At 40.7% G+C, this 21498-nt stretch overlaps 1 protein-coding gene across 1 annotated transcript in view; it reads right to left on the bottom strand.

Moving 5' to 3' along the window:
* LOC120926622 (dynein beta chain, flagellar outer arm-like) overlaps positions 1–21498 on the bottom strand; it is a 533844-nt gene that overhangs the window by 11589 nt on the left and 500757 nt on the right. Inside the window, 5 exon segments of the mRNA XM_040336739.1 lie at positions 2719–2831; positions 7821–7978; positions 17767–17887; positions 18174–18307; positions 20335–20513. Of these exon segments, the coding sequence (XP_040192673.1) occupies positions 2719–2831; positions 7821–7978; positions 17767–17887; positions 18174–18307; positions 20335–20513 (705 nt within the window).

Genomic DNA, 21498 nt, shown 5'->3' with positions numbered 1-21498 from the left:
ATACAACACCTGGGATGCATATATATCCTCTACACGCTGTAACTCTAACTGACTAGCCTGCCTGCTCTATCTAACTGCAAAAAATGACACTCTCTCTTTCTGTCTCTCTCTGTCCACTCTTAACCACCGCAATACATTACACAAGGCTGACTTCCAGGCGGCCTTTTATAGTGTGGGGCGTGCACTAAACCCCCTGAGCCATAATTGGCCAAAGCCACCATGCCGCAGTGAAATATGGGCCATGACACACCACTCAAATTTGGCGCGAACGGCCAGTGATGTTCGTATTTCGTCGACCGTGAGTTTGACTCGAACACGAAGCTCATCCCTACCAGAGATGCAAAGAAAGGGGGGTTCAAGATTGGGTTCAGGAACAAGGGGGACAGATACAGTATAAGGCAGCTGGGTGCAGGCAACAGGATGCAGGGTTAGGGCTAAAGCAAGAGCAAGATTGAGAGAAGAATAAATGGAACCAGCATCAGACTAACATAGCAAGCAAATCAAAACAATGAAGCAAGGTGAACTAGCAGAAAGGTATTTAAATACTTTTTAAGCAGCTGGGACCAGGTGGAACTTATTATTGGAACCTGCTGGCAGACACCTGTTGGTGGACACTGGAACTATAGCTTTCCACCCAGGGAAACACAGTGACACCAGTCGATAAACCAGTAACCTGACAGTTACCTTCATCTTAAGGAGCAGCCTCTGGATGCTTCACTGTGCCCCACCATTAGGATCCAGAAGCTGACTGGGTACTCCGCCGTCGGGGTCCAAAAGCTGGCTGGACTCCCTGCTGGTCAGATCCCTGAGGAGGCACAATACTTGGAGCTTATGATGGCCAAATTAGCTTATAAATAAAGAATGAGCAATGCTCTAATTTTCCTGCCCATAACATACTACACTGGAGTGGCCAGTTAATTGCTGTTCTGCAACTGATTTGGGGTTTTGGTACCCAAAAAATGTAAGTGTTTTGCATAATTCTTTTATACTTTAATAATTTATACTTCTGTCACACATGTAAAGTTTTTCTGAAACTGTGTTGGGTGAAGCTAAATACAAAGCATGTATAATAAAGAAATTTGCAGTTTGAGACCCCAATGCTTCTTCTTTTTAGTGGTCTGGTCTGCACCATGCAAGTGCTGAACCTCCATATCATAGGCGGTAAAACTTTTGACAAATGGCCAGATACATTATTAGTAGACAGGATGTTCAACAAGAGCTCATGCTTGTTATTGTACAAATGTACAAATAAGGTCAAAAAACCTTTCTTATGTAAATCATCTGGTTATTGGCAAAACAGCAATCTTACGTGTGAAAATAATTTTAGTGATAACTGTAATTAAAGCACTTTAGAGAATCTTTTTGCATTATCTTTGTCAGCAAACACGTCAATGGCAGTAACTGTGATTATGGAGCTAAGTTTATACAGACAGATATCAAGTATAAACTGATAGGTGAAAAAAACAGTATAAATATTGGAGGACAAGCACACCCACAGGCACACTCTGAGCTGAAAAAGCTTCAGCGCTTATATCATCCATTTGATTTGGCTCATATAGCAGAAGATTAGTGGTGGAAAACTGGATTTATCTGCAGATAATCAAATAAGGATACAACGGTTTATATCATCTTTGTTCATTTAAATAGCAGGTCATGTCAAGGAAGACTAAAAATGAAAAGCAATCATGCCTGATGGTGCATAAAGCTGCCTAGGAAGAAGACTTATTATTTGTTGCAAATCACATACTGAATAGTTTGCGTTGTGGCAGCAGCCATTTGTTAAATCACATTTATCCTATTTATTTACTTTTGTGTCGATGTACAACACAATGCAACTGCAAATCCTCAATAAAAACATGACCTGCCCACTGGCATTGCATCTGTACTGTTGCAGATTGATAGCAATGTAGAATAGAAAACAATGACATTTATTATATGAACTAAAGTGATGACATAAAAAGGTGATTGAAAATGAAAAATATAGTTTGCCTACATCAATCAATAAAAATTTGTTTTTGATATTCTAAATTGATTTTTGCAGTGTTTCTTTAACAGTCTTGTAAAAAGATAACAATCCTAAAAGCTGACGAGCGAGCGCCCCCCCTCCTGAACCATACCAGGCCGCATGCCCTCAACATGTGCTTTCTTAAATATGGAAGTGAGAGAGAACCCAGAAATATGTGAAAAGGAGGCAAGAGCTCTGCCTCCTGACTGGATATGAAATGATCAGCTATTTATAGGTATAGATTTCATAAATATAATAAGATGAAAAGTAAAAAATAGTGTTTTTTTCAAAATTGTCGCTCTATTTTTGTTTATAGCGCAAAAAATAAAAACCGCACAGGTGATCAACTACCACCAAAAGAAAGCTCTATTTGTGGGAAAAAAAAGATTTTGTTTGGGAGCCATTTCGCACGACCGCGCAATTGTCATTCAAAGCGTGACAGTGCCGAAAGCTGAAATTTCGCCTGGGCAGGAAGGGGGTATATGTGCCCAGTAAGCAAGTGGTTAATAAACATTATGAGGGGTCATAATTCCTTTATGTTCATTGTACAGCTAGTCCCTGATTCCCTAACAAATTTTCAAAAGTACTCATATTAAAATATACATCATGGCATTTATGCTATATTTTTGATAGCATGTTGAAAGATTGAAATTTCTGTTTATGCAGACAGATATAACATAGAATTGTAATATATTCTATGGCTGTAAAGATACCATTGCTCGCAGATATCACATGCCGATGAGCCTTCACTAACAAGGAGTCATTACTTCTGCTTGGTCTGTTGAAAATTCTGGAGTGTGATGATTTATCCATTACTGTCTGTGAGCTGTAAAACAGAAAGCAGAGGTGACTCAAGGGAACTTTTCAAACATTCAGTATATAGAGGCATACACAAAACCAATAAAGAACTAACACATTTATATACAATAGCTCACACTTTCATTGGAGACTGCCATAAAAATGAGCAAGTGAACAGAACATTGACCTGTGTCTTCCAATCTGCTAATGTAAATGAAAAATATATAAATAATATAAATGCTTAGATCAATGCTAAGCATGAGTATGCTTTACATTTTAAACAGGGCTGTCTACAGATAATTAATTATAAAAATCCAGTTTGAATATGAATAGTTTTCTGTGCATAGAAAGTAAATAGTATTGATTCTGGCTACGTATTCCCACTGTTCAGCTTCACTACTGTTGTACAATCACAAATGATGAGAAAAAAAAATGTTGTATCATAGAGGTGTTTGTTACCCAAATATGCATTTGGATATAAAACCCCCTTAATTGGTGGGTTTTATATTTTGTATATATTTTAGTTTTTGGGTTTTTATACTATTAAATATAGAAGCTAAAATATGATATCTGCAAGGTACAATAATCACATTACAATCATTGAATATGTGTGAGGGGGTGACCTAAGCCCAGGAAGGGGCTTTAAACGTACTTTTACACTAAACTAGTATACATTTTTAAATCTATTTTAACAACAGCCTCTTGAAATCCCATGTAGAGACTGGGGAGTGGGGGAGCACTCTGTTACCACAGTGCTGTCATTCTAATATTTTGAATATGCTTTCTCCAAGATAGAACACATAGATGACATCATCAGCGTGCAGAGCTTATTGGTTGTTCAGTCACAGTCTGGTTTGCCCCTGGACCAGGCTGTACTGCTTAAAGTAACTCTGTACTGAGAGAAAAATAGAGGCTTTCATTACTGACTCTCTTCTGATTGACTATATGCCTGGCTGCTATCCCGAACCAATCGCTTAAATTATTGAGTCACTGACCCAAAAGAAGTGTGGACATCAAGACTTCTGACTTCATTGTAACACGGCCTCTGTGGAAGCCTCTGTATTACTCTCAGTACAGTCTTCCTTTTATAGCAGCATAGCCTGTAGGGAGGTCTAGCTGTGTGTCAGGAATGCCTGAAACAACAGGCGTAATGAAGAAAAATAGGGCACGTCACAAAGTATATTTTGTTGTTTGCCTGAAGTTCAGGAATGACAACCATGGAAGACAGTTATCTATGAGCTTCTAGCAGTTTAATGTAACTATAAATTATTATTAAGGTCTGGTTAATAAGGTAAACAACACATTTACTAATATCTTTTACATAGCTGTTACATTTAAAGGGGTTGTAAAGGTTCGTTTTTTATTTTCTAAATAGGTTCCTTTAAGCTAGTGCATTGTTTCTTCACTTACCTTTTCCTTCCATTTCCCTTATCCCTAAATGTTTTTTGTCTTTGTTTTCTTTGTCTGAATTTCTCACTTCCTGTTCCTCCTCAGTAAGGTGTTCAGTAAACTGTTCTAAATGACTTTCCACCGCTCAGATGATGGTGGAAAGCTTACTGAGGAGAAACAGGAAGTGAGAAATTCAAACAAAGAAAAAAAACATTTAGAAGGGAAATTGAAGGAAAAGGTAAGTGAACCGACAATGCACTAGCTTAAAGGAACCAATTTAGAAAATAAAAGACGAACCTTTACAACCCCTTTAAGTTATAGCTGAAATATAAAGTATTAGGAACGTTTTAAATCAATTATAAATCTCTCAAACAATGTGTTTCCCACAGGTGCACTGCAAGTCCTGCTGTAGCAGAGAACATATTAACAACTTTATCAAACAACACTTTTATCCATTATATCTATTTTATAGGAATGCAGCTCTCTCCGCCTTATCGTTACAAAGAAATCTATTCAGACAAAGAGACAGGAAATCAAAGTACTTGTAAAATGTTATCTTACAAACACAAGAATGTTCCATTAAGTGACATGAAGGAAACCATAAAAATGTTATTTTATGTACTACAGTGAACATCAAATAATAACAAGGTGCCCTTGGATATATTTTCTTAAATGGATATGAAAAATCTATATATTACGCATAAGTAGAACATATTTGCTCTCAGATGTACAATAATAACAGAGTGAGTTATTGTGCATCACAATTCTGTTTATTAATACAAATGGCTTACAGATCAGCTGGAAAATTAATATACAATTCATCCATGACCCAAATCACATTGACTGTAATGTCCTTAGTACCCACTGTTCTCTCTTCCAAAGAGTTAAATTATGCAAAAAATATTTCACTGTCCTGTAGTAGCAACTGGAAGCCCCTCACACACAACTCTTGATTTTTTTCTTCTTCCAGAGGTACCTTCTGTCCCCATCTGCTGCGTGTCATATCAGTGTAGCACGTAGCCGAGCAAAGCTTTGCGAAAGTCCTCCCTCGACTCTGTGCTACACTGATCTGAAAGGGGACACTGTACAAAGAGGAGACCATGAAGAGGGGAGAGAGCTTCAAAGGCAAAGGGGGAGGGGTGGCTGTGCAGAGAGACAGTTGTGGAGACATTGAGGTTGTTCTGCAGTGGTCAGAGCTGTGGATGAAGTTGGGGGGTATTGGGTATTAGATTGTGCACAGTGAGAGCTTTGGGGGGAGCTTGGGGTGCAGAGGTGAAAGATTAGAGGTTAAGAGGTATGGATTAATGGGGAGCTTTAGATAGGGGTGCAGAGGTGACATGTGGAGGGGCAAAGAGATAGTCTGCGGATGGGGTGCAGAGCTGACATGTGGAGGGGCAAAGAGATAATCTGTGGATGGGGGTGCAAAGGTAAAATGTGCAGGGGCAGAGAGATAATCTGTGGATGGGATGCAGAGGTGACATGTGGAGGGGCAGAGAGACCATCTGTAGATAGGGTGCAGAGGTGACATGTGACAAAATTGGGGTGGGTGCATGCTAAGGTAAACTGTGGAATGTGAAGGAGAGAATAGGGGGTTGAGCTGTGAGGGGGCTGAGCTGTGGATGGGGAGAGAGGGTGAGCTGTGGATGGGGAAGGAGTGGGTGAGCTGTGAATGGGGATGGGGAGGGAGATGTAGAGCTGTGGATGGGGAGGGAGAGCTGTGGATGGGGAGGGAGAGGGTGAGCTGTGGATCGGAAGGGAGAGGGTAAGCTATGGATGGGGAGGGAGAGGGTAAGCTGTGGACAGGGAGGGAGAGGGTGATCTGTTGATGAGGAGGGAGAGGGTGAGCTGTGGACGGGAGGGTGAGCTGTGGATGGCGAAGGATAGGATGATCTGCGGACAGAGAGGAGAGGGTGAGCTGTGAATGGGGAGGGAGAGGGTAAGCTGTGAATGGGAAGGGAGAGGGTGAGCTGTGGACAGAGAGGAGAGGATGAGCTGTGGATCGGGAGGGAGATGGTGAGCTGTGGATGGGGAGGATGAGCTGTGGATGGGGAGGGAAATGGTGAGCTGTGGACAGAGAGGAGAGGATGAGCTGTGGATCGGGAGGGAGAGGGTGAGCTGTGGATGGGGAGGATGAGCTGTGGATGGGAAGGGAGATGGTGAGCTGTGGACAGGGAGGGAGAGGGTGAGCTGTGGACAGGGAGGGAGAGGGTGATCTGTTGATGAGGAGGGAGAGGGTGAGCTGTGGACGGGAGGGTGAGCTGTGGATGGCGAAGGATAGGATGATCTGCGGACAGAGAGGAGAGGGTGAGCTGTGAATGGGGAGGGAGAGGGTAAGCTGTGAATGGGAAGGGAGAGGGTGAGCTGTGGACAGAGAGGAGAGGATGAGCTGTGGATCGGGAGGGAGATGGTGAGCTGTGGATGGGGAGGATGAGCTGTGGATGGGGAGGGAAAGGGTGAGCTGTGGACAGAGAGGAGAGGATGAGCTGTGGATCGGGAGGGAGGGAGAGGGTGAGCTGTGGATGGGGAGGATGAGCTGTGGATGGGAAGGGAGATGGTGAGCTGTGGACAGGGAGGGAGAGGGTGATCTGTGGACAGAGAGGAGAGGGTGAGCTGTGCATGGGGGAAGAGAGGGTGAGCTGTGGATGGGGAGGATGAGCTGTAGATGGGAAGGGAGAGGGTGAGCTGTGGACAGAGAGGAGAGGATGAGCTGTGGATCGGGAGGGAGAGGGTGAGCTGTGGATGGGGAGGGAGAGGGTGAGCTGTGGACAGGGAGGGATAGGGTGATCTGTGGACAGAGAGGAGAGGGTGAGCTGTGCATGGGGGAAGAGAGGATGAGCTGTGGACAGAGAGGAGAGAGTTAGCTGTGAATGGGGAGGGAGAGAGTGAGCTGTGGGTGGGGGGAGAGGGTGAGCTGTGGATGGGAAGGGAGAGGGTGAGATGGGGAGGGAGAGGGTGAGCTGTGGAAGAAGATGATAGAGTGAACTGTGGATAAGGAAGGAGAGAGTGGGCTGTGGGCGGAGAGGAGAGGGTGAGCTGTGGATGAGGTAGGAGAGGGTGAGCTGTGGACGGGGAGGGAGAGAGTGAGCTGTGAATGGGGAGGGAGAGGGTGAGCTGTGGATGGGGAGGGAGAGGGTGAGCTGTGAATGTGGAGGGTGAGCTGTGGAACGGGAGGAGAGTAGGTGAGCTGTGAATGGGAGTGCAAAGTTTTTTTCTGCACAATGTGTGATACACACTCCTCAGCACTGCACAATATGTACTCCTGTGTGTTATGCACACAGTCCAGTACTCTGTGTTTTACACCTTCCTTAACCTTGAATTGTGTGCACAACTCTATTCTTAGCCTTGACCACACCCTTTATTTGGTATGACTTTACTTCTCTTTCCCATAGAATGGCGAGATTGGGAGCAGGAGGGGTGGGGTTTGGGGACAGGCTTGGGGCGGAAAGGGGGTGGGGTTGGGAGTTGACTGAGAAGGGTGGGTTTCTGCACCTATTCTCTGAGAAAAAAAGGCCTGCCTTTACATCTATTCCTTTTAAAGGAATCTGTTATGCTACTTACATAGGAGAGTAACTATATTAACCTAAAGTTTTAAAGAGATGGTATTCAATATTTCTGCAATATGACTTACTATAAAAGTGGAAAGCTTCTTTGAGTTTTCTTTGTTGGATGCAAGAATGTTCCTGATGAGTTAAAGCCAGTTTCTGGATTTAAGATAACAGCCACTTTCTTTAGCTGCCACTGTGTTATAGGTTTTGTACCCAAGAGAGGGAGCCTCATTACACAACTCTGAAAAAATTAGACATAAAACAAAATGTATAAAACTCTGAACGTTTTCCTTGTTTGAAGGGTTATTAATGTATATTTATAAATAATGTGTTTTGCCAGCAACATATATGCCAGCACACACTCGTAACAAAAATAATTACATGTAAAAATATACTGGCTCACCTAATGGGTTTTCTTTAACTATCAGTATATTTCTCTTGTCCAGCTTGGATGTCTCTTAACATATAACTATGTTCTCAACAAAAAAACTATTTCCCTGATGTAAGTGTGTGTTTTTATTCTCCTTTGCTACTTTATAAAGATAGCCAAAAAAGTCAGGATTTTCTATGATGTACATGCTGCATATGGGAGACGTTTAGTATTCTACACACACAATCACATGATCCATGTAATCTATGGACCACAATTTCAGATAAATCCCGACTAGCTAAGATAGACAGTCCTAGGATTAGTATAAAAATAGAAGACTTAGGGTGTTGATCTTAAGTCAACAATGTGAATCTTCTATCTGTTGCTTACCCTTCAACCATTCAAACATTAAATACAAACCACAGCTTTGCAATTGGCATACATAATCCCCTAATAAATTATAATATATTGTAAAACACATATGTAGCTAATTTACCACTGGTGAAAAGCACATAAAACTCAGTTTAGCATTTCTCTTATTTTGTAGAACTGATCATTTCTTTTCTTAGAATAATATTTCCCAAAGGGTTATGTTTGTGCTGCTTGGGGCACTAAAGGCCTAAAGGCAGTTGTTGCATGATTGAACATTATCCCTTAACAGCGCTGAACATAATCTCTCTGGAAGGCTATGATTACTTTAGATTTACACCAAAAACTTCTGTTCTTATTTCCTGTGTGTAAGGAAAAAAGGCTAAAGATATAGGTAATGCTAGATCAGATAAAAATACATTAATGTTAAATGTTGTTACCTAGAATTATGTGAAATGTGGGAAGTTCAGAATGTAATCCATTGGCTAGAACTGTTAATTATTTCTCATATTTTCAGTCATTTATCATATATTAAAATTCTTAATTGCCATGATAACAGTTTGCAATATACTAGCTTCCATTTAAGACGTAAAGACCCTTACTTTAGGGATTTTATGTCACATAGAATATTCTCTGTAAATCAATTAATGCAGGTATTAAAGACAATAAACCTCAAAAGCAAAACTTAATACAAACCTAACCCCTAATCTAAGCCCTAATATTAATTAATCCCTATTCTACTTGTATACCTCACCTTGTGTCAGAAGCAAGAACACATTAATCTACTGGTCCCTCGAACATACAGGCCTCATCTTCTTCTGAGCAGCCATTTTTGCAATGGGGGCTGGTAAAGCAAGGTGGAATTAATCGACCGGACAAGTGGATGGACACATTTTAAAGCATTATGTTCACTTGTGCAGCTGCAGGAGGGCATGCTGCCACAATTATATCATGCTCTTATCTATGGACTTGTGGTTGTAAACCTCAAACATGAAATAAGAAAAAAGAACATCCTTTTATAGTGTTTGCTTGTCTCTCTCCAAAGAATGTAGTTTCTCTCTGTTGCCTGATTCCTCTGTTATCAGCATGACTCAGTTCTGGCAGTTTTTCCTGACACCAAGAGTTAAAATGGTGATGGGGAGAGAGTTGCAGCAATCAGACTGTTAGGCCTCGTACACACGATCAGTCCATCCGATGAGAACGGTCCGAAGGACCGTTGTCATCGGTTAACCGATGAAGCTGACTGATGTTCTGATGTGCCTACACACCATCGGTTAGATAACCGATCGTGTCAGAACGCGGTGACGTAAAACACAACGACGTGCTGAAAAAAACGCAGTTCAATGCTTCCAAGCATGCTTCGACTTGATTCTTAGCATGCGCAGGTTTTTAACCAATGCTTTTGCATACTAACGATCGGTTTTGACCTATCGGTTAGGCGTCCATCGGTTAAATTTTAAAGCAAGTTCCTATTTTTTTGACCGAAGGATAACTAACTCATGGGGCCCACACACGATCGGTTTGGGCCGATGAAAACGGTCCATCAGACCATTCTCATCGGATGGACCGATCGTGTGTACGCGGCCTTACTGTTATACACAGCTGTGCTTGTTCTCTGTACTGTTGGGGGGGGGGGTGGTCTGTCCCTTCCCTCCGATCAGGGATCTGTCAGGTGTGTGAAGACTTCAGATCTCTGCCCCCTGCTGCTAGCACTAAAGAGAAATCCTTTCCTGTTTATGTTTTCAGAATAATTTACAGAAGAAATGGCTGCAGATATAAAGCTACAACTCTGTAGGAAGATTTGTTTCATCTCTGTGTATCACCTAATGCTACTCACTTCACTGGATACATGTTAGGGTTTGCAACCACTTTAAAGACACTAATTCAGCTTGATTAGGTTAAGCTATGGGTGTGGGCAGGTGTGACTGGGAGTGGTTGTAAATAGTCATTGAAATTACATGCAATATACATATATAAAATATTGTGATCAGAAGCAGGGAAAAAATGGTATATGGCTTGTGGCCGTGTAATAAGCAATCATCTAAATACAAAGATAAAATTTAAACACGAGGGATCTTTTACTTGCCAATAGGATTTGCATTTATGTCCATCCAGCCCTAAGATTTAAACAGCGCTGCCAAAACAGAAAAGTCCTACTTGGCAGGGAAGGGATCTGATCTCAGATCCACTTTCACTTACAGGTTTTCTCCCCACCCTGCCCTGTAACTTGACAGTGAAAGGAAAAGCATCACACAAACCTCATTGTCACTATACTCTCTCTCCCCATAAGCATACTTCTTGTGCTGATTGACTCAGTGTACTGCTTAATTCTCCCATTCTCTAAGCTCTGTTGTACAGGGGCTGTAAGAGGTTGATTGCAAGTCAAACTTACACTATGTCTACTATGTAATAATGCATTAATGATTATTGCAGTGCATAAATTTGTGTCTTTTGTTTAAGGTATTTTAAGGTATTTAAGATATTCTCCTGTATATATCAGAAATCTGCTAATAAAGGGGAATTCCACTCATAATCAATATGTTACTTGTGGTTGGACCCTGGGGAGCTGTATTACTCATTAGCTGTATAAATCACCCCTTGTCTCCAGCTATGAGATCTGGGAGCTCAATTATTGCTATTACTTCGGTCAGACCGTGGGAGGGGGGGGGAGCAGGGGAGGGTGCAAAAAGCTTCCCCTCCAGGAGAAGACAATGATTGCTAGTGGCTATAACAGCCACTAGCAATTATCACAGATAAAATCCAGCATGCAGGTTGTACCCAAGTTGATCAATCAATCAACTTGGTACATTCAGCCTGCCCATACATGGTTCCTGCTAAACCGGGCGAGATTCGAACCATGTATGGCCTGCCTTAGGTCCTGACAGCAATAAGGAGCTTGTAAGTAACATGCCCCATACACACGATAGAATCCATCCGCTGAAAAATCCCAGCGAATGGGTTTCAGCGGATAGATCCTATGGTGTGTACACTCCAGCGGATCTGTTTCCGCGGATATTTATCCCCTGGGATGGATTCCAGCAGATAAATATTTGCTGACATGCTAAACAAATCTATCCGCTGGAATCCATCCCAACGGATGGATCCGCTGGTCTGTATAGACTCACCGGATCCATCCGTCCGAAGGGATCCCCCGCATGCGTCGTAATGATTCGACGCATGCGTGGAATTCCTTATATGACAGCGTCGCCGCGTCATAATCGCGGCGACGGCGCGACACGTCATCGCCAGAGGATTTCGGCGCGGATTTCAATGCGATGGTGAGTACACTCCATCGCATGGAAATCCGCACAAATCCTCAAGAGGATTTATCCGCGGAAACGGTCCGCTGGACCGTATTCGCAGATAAATCCTCTCGTGTGTATGGGGCCTCAGTACTGCCAATCCAGAAAGCATTGGGCAGGACTAGATGTGGCCAAGTGCTGATTGACAAGCTACAGCCTTGTGAATCCGCACTGACAATGCTGATATCCATGTCCTCTGTAAAATCTCATTTCACTTTATTGGAGGCAGGCACAGCCTACATGAGAACAACATTGCTTCTCCGAATTCAGGAGGAGTGCAGTATCATTACCACATCCTCACAGGAAGCTACATTGCATCCGGAAAGTCTCCACAGCGCTTCACTTTTTCCATATTTTGTTACGTTACAGCCTTGTTCCAAAATGGATTAAATTCAATATTTTCCTCAAAATTCTACAAACAACACCCCATAATAACAACATGGAAGAAGTTTGTTTGAAATCTTTGCATATTTAATAAAAATAAAAAGTGAAAAAAAAATCACATGTACGTATTCACAGCCTTTGCTCAATACTTTGTTGAAGCACCTTTGGCACCAATTACAGCCTCAAGTCTTTTTGAGTATGATGCTACATGCTTGGCACACCTATTTTTGAGCAGTTTCTCCCATTCTTCTTTGTAGGACCTCTCAAGCTCCATCAGGTTGGATGGGGAGCGTCCTATGCACAGCCATTTTCAGATCTCTCCAGAGATGTTCAATTGGGTTCAAGTCTGGGCTCTGGCTGGGCCACTCAAGAACCTTCACAAAGTTGTCTCATAGCCACTCCTTTGTTATCTTGGCTGTGTGCTTAGGCATGTTGTCCTGTTGGAATATGAACATTTGCCACAGTCTGAGGTCCAGAGCATTCTGCATTCATCTTTCCATCAATACTGACTAGTCTCCCAGTTCCTGCTGCTGGAGTTCTGTCAGAGTGAACATCAGGTTCTTGGTCACCTCCCTAACTAAGGCTCCTTCGATCGCTCAGTTTGGCTGGGTGGCCCGCTCTAGGAAGAGTTCTGGTGGCTCCAAACGTCTTCCATTTACAGATGATAGAGGCCACTGTGCTTATTGGGACCTTCAATGCTGCAGAAATGTTTCTGTACACTTCTCCTGATTTTTGCCTCCATACAATCCTGTCTCGGACGTCTACAGACAATTCCTTGGACTTTATTGCTTGGTTTGTGCTCTGACATCCACTCTTGACTGTGGTACCTTATATAGACAAGTGTGTGTCTTTCCCAATCATGTCCAATCAACTAAATTTACCACAGATGGACTCCAATCAAGTTTTAGAAACATCTCAAGGATGATCAGTGGAAACAGGATGCATCTGAGCTCAATTTTGAGTGTCATGGCAAAGGCTCTGAATACTTATGTACATGTGATTTTTCCGTTTTTTATTTTATAATAAATTTGAAAAGATTTCAAGCAAACTTCTTTCATGTTATCATTATGGGGTATTGTTTGTAGAATTTTGAAGAAAATTATGATTTTAATCCATTTTGGAATAAGGCTGTAACATAACAAAATGTGGAAAAAGTGAAGCGCTGTGAATACTTTCCTGATGCACTGTACAGTATATTGAGTGGACTTCACTGGCAGACTCAAAAGGTATTTGTGGAAATTTGCAGGGGGGCTAAGAAAAAATCATAAGTGCAGAAGCAATTATAATTAAGTTCCATGCAACTTTTAAAAAAGTTACTACCGTAACCAATCAGAAGTCAGATTTATTTTGTGAAACTATGCCACAAAAAAAGACAGCTGAAAAGAAAATAGGTGACTGTACACAATATTTTCCTTCTACTTTCTATTAGTTTTTACAGCTCAGCCACAATTGTCTGTGCCAGTGATTTGAAATATTGATTCCAAATTTGTTCACTGCGTATGCTGTCAAACTCTGCCTTCCTTATTTCTCCTGCTAAAACATTTGAAATCACAAAATTGATTGTTCAGTAAAAAAACAATAATGTGCTTTTTATTAAGTCAATCTCTTTGCCTTGCGTGAAATAACCTCACTTGGCTAAAGAGCATGGCAAATTACCTTGTTCAAACAGATAGCTGAGGCGTAATTTTCGATCTGTATTTAAAAGTAAGCACTTTATTTACACATGAAATACTGCTTATTTCCATATTTTCCCCAAATGCCTAATCACTTATAAATGTGTCCTAACATGAGCATTATCTTCAGTTATACATTCACTACTTCTGCTTGTTTGCTGATAGAGGACCTAACAGATGGGTATTTTAGCAGAATGATGACTGATGTGGAAAAGATTATACAGTTCTGCCGTCCCAGATATTTCTATGCATGATATGGAAAAGCTCAAAGCAAAAGAACAGACTGATAGGCTGAGCTCCAGGAAATGGCAGCAGAATAGGATGATGAAGAAAGTATTCTTATGAATAAATCAGAAAAGAATTTCAACTGTTAAGTGAACTGTTTTCTAAAAATGAAAATATAGACAAGCATAGCATTCAAATCATCTAGTTTTCTTCCTTTGCGTAGAGTATGTTGAAAGTTTTTTTCCTGAAACCTCCCTTTTTAAAGTTAGGGTGCGTGTTATAGGCCGATAAATACAGTACCTACTGATATTTTCTGCGGGTATGGCCCCCTTTAAATGGCCTAGATCCAAAAATCCTTGCTGCCTGTTTTGTAAACTTTGCCGACATTTGCAAAAGATTCAGGTAATTTTTAATGATGCCAACTTTAGAAAGTGGATTGATGCACCAAATTTAAAAACGAATTAATTCTAGTTGTAAATAATGAACCAAGAGGTAATAAGGACAAAGTGTAAGTTGGTATACCGAAACAGGCCTGCCTCAGTAACCGAGCAGTATAATTGCCGCTGCTACTCCCCCTGTCACTGGTTGTTAAAGTGGTTCTAAAGACGCAAGGTTTTTTACCTTCATGCATTCCATGCATGAAGGTAAAAAACCTTCTCTGAGCAGTAGCCCCCCTAACACTTACCAGAGCCCCATCGTGGTCCAGCGATGTGCCCAAAATCCTCAGCTCTCAGAGGACTCTCCTTCCTCATTGGCTGAGACAGCAGCAGGAGCCATTGTCAATCATGGCCAGCGAGCCAATGAGGAGAGATATTGTGCAGGGCCAAGTCATAGCTCTGTACGTGAATAGACACGTAGAGCAGTGGCTTGGGAGGGAGCCTGCTTGGGTGCCCACACAGCAAGCTGATTGGTCTGGGGGCACTCGGCAGGAGAGAAGAGCGAGTAGTGTTGGTGGGGGACCAGAGAGGAGGAGAAATCGGGTCTGCTCTGTGCAAAACCACTGTACAGAGCAGGTAAGTATGACATGTTTGTTAGTTAAAAGAAAACAATTTTCAAAATTGCCTTTAATATTACTTTAAGGATGTTGTCTACTTTCCCTTAGTAGTGCTGCAATAAATGGAGCTTGATGTTCCCTATCAAGGCAGCAGGCTGATTCTACAGCCAATAGCAGGCTCTCTATTGGCTAAGAATCTGCCCGCTACCTTCTGTCAATTACAAGGGGAACAGACCTGAGAATCCCCCCACGTACAAAGCTTCCTGCTACTGTGCTCTTGGTGTGACAGATGCAGGCAGAAGGAGTTGTATCAGTATTTCAGGATGGGCAAATACTTATTGATGATGTTCCTAACTTGGGCAACTTCTGCACTAAAGGTGGTAGGAAGGGTCAGCTTGCCATAACAAGGGCCCATCTTATTCTTCTTCTGACATAACAAATCTTCCCTCTTTTTACTTCTTGCTATTTGTAATGTCTTCTCAAGCATCCATCGGAGGTATCCCCCTAGCCAGGAAACGTTTAAAGAGTAGAGCAGCCTCCGTCTCAAATTTCAATTCACTACTGAAAATGCATCTAACATGCAGAAACTGTCCTTACAGGGATACACCTGATTGTATGTTTAGAATGACCTGACTGGGCTAGGAGCAATGCTTTAGTTTTGCCCCATGGGGAGACATGGGGAGATCTGATCACACAACCCTACATCTGGGTTGTAAATATAATTACACATGGAATTATTTCAGTTTTCCGTTACAACTGATTAGGAAAATTGATCAGCCTACATCCAACATTACATCATCTTTGTCATTTGCACAACATATACTAAGTATACCAGTACCAAAATGCAAATACACAATATCAGCTTTAGTGAATAAAATTCATACTGCTTTACAAAGTAATTATGACTAGTTGATTTTCCTACTTTCATCATCATAGGTGTGCGCAGCCTATTGAATTAGGGTGTGCTCCCTAAAGCTCAAACACACGTGTGTGTGTGTATGTCTACATTTATATGGCTCTGGAACATTGATCTCCCTGCCGGCACAGTGAACGAGTAATGTGTAAGCACTTGTCTTATGGCAGAGTGAGATCTTTCCCATCTTCCCACTGCCCCACAGAGCAATAATGTTAATGCACATGGGGCCAATAGGGTGTGCCCAGGCACAACCGGCACACCCTGTGAACATGCCTATGTTCATCATCTTGATTTCTTCTGTAACAAGGTGCAAAAAAAAGAAAAGCTCCCAATTATCTCTTGATAACTTACATACTGTATGTTGCCAAATAGCATTGCAGCTATTATACAGCCTTGAAAAAGGGTTTGATTTTGATTTGAATTGTTATCTCAGTCTTATGTTTTGCCTGAATAACTCTCCCATTACTAGCGCAACAAAGATATAGAAGGACAAAGTGTAGAGCATACAAATTTGCTAGTCCTTTTCTCATTAAGAATGACTACAATATGAGGCTCACATCCCTGCTTTAAACAACCTCACAGCTTAGGGCATATAATTATTCCATGAAATGTGTTAGCGCACCCTTTCAGCTAGTAAACCTCCTGTGATTTCCTTAGTATCCCTCTATAAATGCAGCTGCTCAGCAACATCTAATCTTGTTACAGAAAGATTCAAGAAAGTATTCCAATATGCATGGACAGTTACTACGTCTCATATGGGAAGGTATCCTAATTAAGATCCTAACTTTAACACATCTAATTAGATTACTGTTAATTTATTTTTCATAATAAATATTAAATCAATGTACTGTTTTCCATTTCTGCTCTTGCCAGCAGCTTTTAATATATATGCGTATTGATATGGCTTATTTCTGCCTACCAGCTGTTCTGTGTGTGAATGGTTTCCTTAATGCACTATTCTCATTTTCCAATACTGTTCGTTGTTTGAAAGCATCTGGTAGTTAACAAGTTTATTAATAACATTAGTCACTTTCCTTGTGGAAGAGTTAGAATACATTAGTTAATTATCCCATTTGCCAACTGATAAAAGTGATAAAAGCTGTTTAGATATCTAGTTTACAATGGCACTGTATCAATTTGGGACATTGTGAAAAAGGAGGATTGGATATTATCAAAGCATATATTTTTACTGGATTAAATGATTTTTATTAAATACAGGACCTTGTGTTTGAAAGTACTTTCAGTATAGAATGCACCTACTGACATACTAAGACTGATTAGGTGCCAGACAAAACCTTATTGATGTTAGTAATGGCTGTATTGCCATGCCTTGGGGGGGGGGGGGTTGATTTACTTAATGAGTAAGGACTGGAAATTTAGCAATCTAACTGTTTATTGAGCTCAGCCAATCATGTAAGGAATAAATCCTGTTTTTTTCACCTTTGCATGTGTAGAGGTTTATAACCAGATCTATGCCTATTCATGCGAGCCTTTGGCTTTCCACATCAAAAAAAATAAGAACAGATTTTAAAAGATTTACTCATCATTATAATGACTGAATACACTTTGCACGACATTCTAGAGCAGGGGTGGCCCTCCAGCTGTGGTGAAAACTGCAAATCCCATCATGCCTCTGCCTCTAGGAGTCATGCCTGTGATTGTCAGGGTCTTGCAATGTCTCATGGGACTTTCAAAACAGCTGGAGGGCCGAGTTTGCCCTCTCCTGTTCTAGAGGAAGCAAGATTTGCAGGTGCAATAGTAGCATGATTTATTGTATTAAGAGGCATATCATTTACCTCCATTGTATAGTCCATGTACAATGGACACTGGTAGAAATCAATGCCATCTGCAGGTTCTTTGACATTCCCAAGAAGGGTAGGAATTATGACGACATATGGTAATGGATTAAATGTACCCCTGTAAGAAAAATATAATAATAATAATAATTGTCAGCAGAATGCAACAATGTAATGTGTCAACCTCTAGAAAATTTAAAAGATTATTGTACAGGTCATAGTTACACATTTTTATAGATGGACTGGTAAAATACATTGCTAAGAGCTATAAAATCTGCAAAACTCACTTACACCTACATTTATCAAATAAAATAAGCATTTATATATATATAAGTGTGAATGTGTTAAAGCGTGTGTGTTTGTCTCCAAATGCAAACTCTAAAATGTCAACAAACAAAAATGAGTACCTGGAATCTACCAAGTGATTTTTTTGGAAATCCCAATCTGCACCTTGTAATATGAGACCCTCGAGACAGAGCGGATAGACCTCATTGTTTGGTTTACAGTCTAGATATTCTTTTATATGACATTGGAGTACCACCTGCAGGTGAAATCAATACAGTGAAATAATTCATTATAAAGTACCAACGGCATGCATTGCAGATGCAGATTTCATGACTAAATTATATAAAATAGCAATAAAAATATAAATACATTATAAAGAAAAATATAATTAAAATATTAAAATGCATATTAATATAGAAACCTTTTAAGATCAGACAAGTCTTAATGTAGCCAAATTCAATTTTGGAAATGCAACTCTAGAAGTCTACTTTATAGTTACGTTGTTACATGTTAACCTATAATTTCATCATCTCTTGTTGATAAAAAGTCACAATTTCGAATTTGTGCTAATTCCAGTAAATTACTGTATGCCCATGGGGAAACACATTTTTTTCTAAAACTACAAAGGCAAATTAATTCAATTGGCAAAAAATATCCACACTTAATTTAGTAATCATAATAGTGGGTAGCATTTGTTTTAAGAAAAACATTTAATATCTAACATTCTCTTACTGATTTTGCCATTATAATGTAACCAAATAGGAATTCCAATAGTAATGACACCTTCCAATTCTGATAATAAAACTGACTTCCCCCACATGCAAATGATATCCCTTTGTTCTTTGTGTTGCCCTTGTATTAAAAAGATCATTCTTGAAATATTTAGAATGGATACATTTATACAGTGTCTCACAAAAGTCAGTACAACCCTCACACTTTTGGAAATATTGTATTATATCTTTTCATGCGACAACACTGAAGAAATTACACTTTGCTTCAAGTAGTGAGTGTACAGCTTGTATAACAGTGTATATTTGCTATACCCTCAAAATAACTCAACACACAGCCAATAATGTCTAAACTGCTGGCAACAATAGTGAGTACACCCCTAAGTGAAAAAAATTCCAAATTGGGCCCAATTAGCCATTTCCCTCCCCGGTGTCATGTGACTCATTAGTGTTACAATGTCTCAGGTGTAAATGGGGAGCAGTGTGTTAAATTTGGTGTTATTGCTCTCACTTCCGCATACTGGTAACTGGAGGTTCAACAAAACTCTGACGATCTGAAAAAAATAATTGTTACTCTGCATAAAGATGGCCTAGGCTATAAGAAGATTGCCAAGACCCTGGAACTGAGCTGCAGCATGGTGGTCAAGACTATACAGCAGTTTAACAGAACAGGTTTCACTCAGAACAGGCCTTGCCATTGTCAACCAAAGAGGATGAGTGCACATGCTCAGCATTATATCCAAAGCTTGTCTTTGGGAAATAGACGTATGAGTGCTGCTGGCATTGCTGCAGAGGTTTAAATGAGGGGGGGGGGGTCAGCCTGTCAGTGCTTAGACCATTCACTGCACACTGCATCAAATTGGTCTGCAAGGCTGTCATCCCAGAAGGAAGCCTTTTCTAAGGATGATGCACAAAAAAGCCTGCAAACAGTTTGCTGGAGACAAGCAGACTGTGTGGTTGCAACCAGGGGAGGAGTACAAAGACAAGTGTGTCTTGCCTACAGTCACGCATGGTGGTGGGAGTGTGATGGTCTGGGGCTGCATGAGTTCTGCTGGCACTGGGGAGCTACAGTTGATTGAGGGAACCATGAATGCCAACATGTACTGTGACATACTGAAGCAGAGCATCATCCCCTCTCTTCGGAGACTGGGCTGCAGGGCAGTATTCCAACATGATAACGACCCCAAACACACCTCCAGGATAACCACTGCTTTGCTAAAGAAGCTGAGGGTAAAGGTGATGGACTGGTCAAGCATGTCTCCAAACCTAAGCTCTATTTAGCATCTGTGGGGTATCTTCAAACGGAAGGTGGAGGAGCGCAAGGTCTCTAAATTCCTCCAGCTTCGTGATATAATCATGGAGGAGTGGAAGATGACTTTAAATAAGACTGCAAACTAAAACACAACAAACAAACAAAAAAGAAGCAATGCAGCAACATCTGCTTTGCTGAAATAAATGTAACTAATTTAATTACTATAGGGAAATTTTACATTATAAAATTTGCTGCATTATATGTATAACCACTATAGTTACCAAAAGAGGTTTGAAAGCATACCTCATGCAATAAATATCCATGACGAACTGCAAACTCAGTTCTCAGTGCCAACAACAAGCCCTCTGGGTTAACCAGAACTCCAGCACTTATGGAAGTCAAAGCTTCCTTTTCACTCTTGGCAAAGGGTAGTAGACCTTTCCTCACCCACTGCTTGAGCTGTTTATGTTTCTTTTGCAGACCTAGAAGTAAAATAGACAAAGTAATTGCCAAATGTTATGGAGTCACAACAATATAACTTTATGTGCTGCAGTTGGAACACCAGAAAGATTTATTGGTACATTAAGCTCTCAGGCAGCGACAAGAAGATGTTAAAATGGACACCAGACAGCTTTTTTACCATTCAGTGTTCACAGCAAGCCATTCTTACTGAGTGCTATTTTCAGCCAACTTTAGTAACACGCTCAAATAGGTGAGAGGCTAAGCAACCTCAATGCACAGCAGCTTTGTTGACTTTTTGGCACTGGAATTCAGCATTTCTAATGTAGCAGGATACTCAGCCAAGCTAACAGTTTGACATTTAGATGGCCCATCTGTTTGTTTAAATTCTTGTCCATATTCAAAAAAACTGGACCAAACTTGACAGAATTGATAACATTGATATAAAAGGCATCACATACTTACCTGGACTGAAGTGGTGACTAAACTGATAAAAGTAATAATTTCTTCCAGCTTATTATAATGTGTTCTTGGCCTCGTTTTTAAAATCTGTAGCTTCTGCTATTTCGCTAATCTAGAGAATTTGCAGCAGTAACTTAGCACAGATGGTTCAGTCCCCTTCTCATATCAAAGACAACATTGCCTATTAGAGTAACATGTTAGTGGCTGAAGCTATTCTATGTCTGCTTTCCATGTTAGAACAGAAATAAAACCGATATGGCACTTTGTGATAGGATTAGTCAGTGTAAATAAATTACTGCGAGCACCATTTGGTATGAGGAGTGTTCTAATTTTATGCATACGCTACATTAAATAACAAAATAATTTAAATGCAGTAGTTATCATATTTAAGGATGCCTGTGACTGGTTAACAGTGTCACCCAGGACTGAATTTTAATTGAATGCCTTAATTTAATCATATAGGCCTTTATTGCTTTGCCTCGTACACAACATTGTTTTTTCGGTATGAAAAAACAATGTTTTAAAAAAATGTCATTTAAAATGATC

The sequence above is a fragment of the Rana temporaria genome, chromosome 2 (assembly GCF_905171775.1).
Source record: "Rana temporaria chromosome 2, aRanTem1.1, whole genome shotgun sequence".
Lineage (NCBI taxonomy): Eukaryota > Metazoa > Chordata > Amphibia > Anura > Ranidae > Rana > Rana temporaria.
Note: the sequence above shows the minus strand (reverse complement) of the source record. Positions and strands in the feature narration are given on the sequence as shown.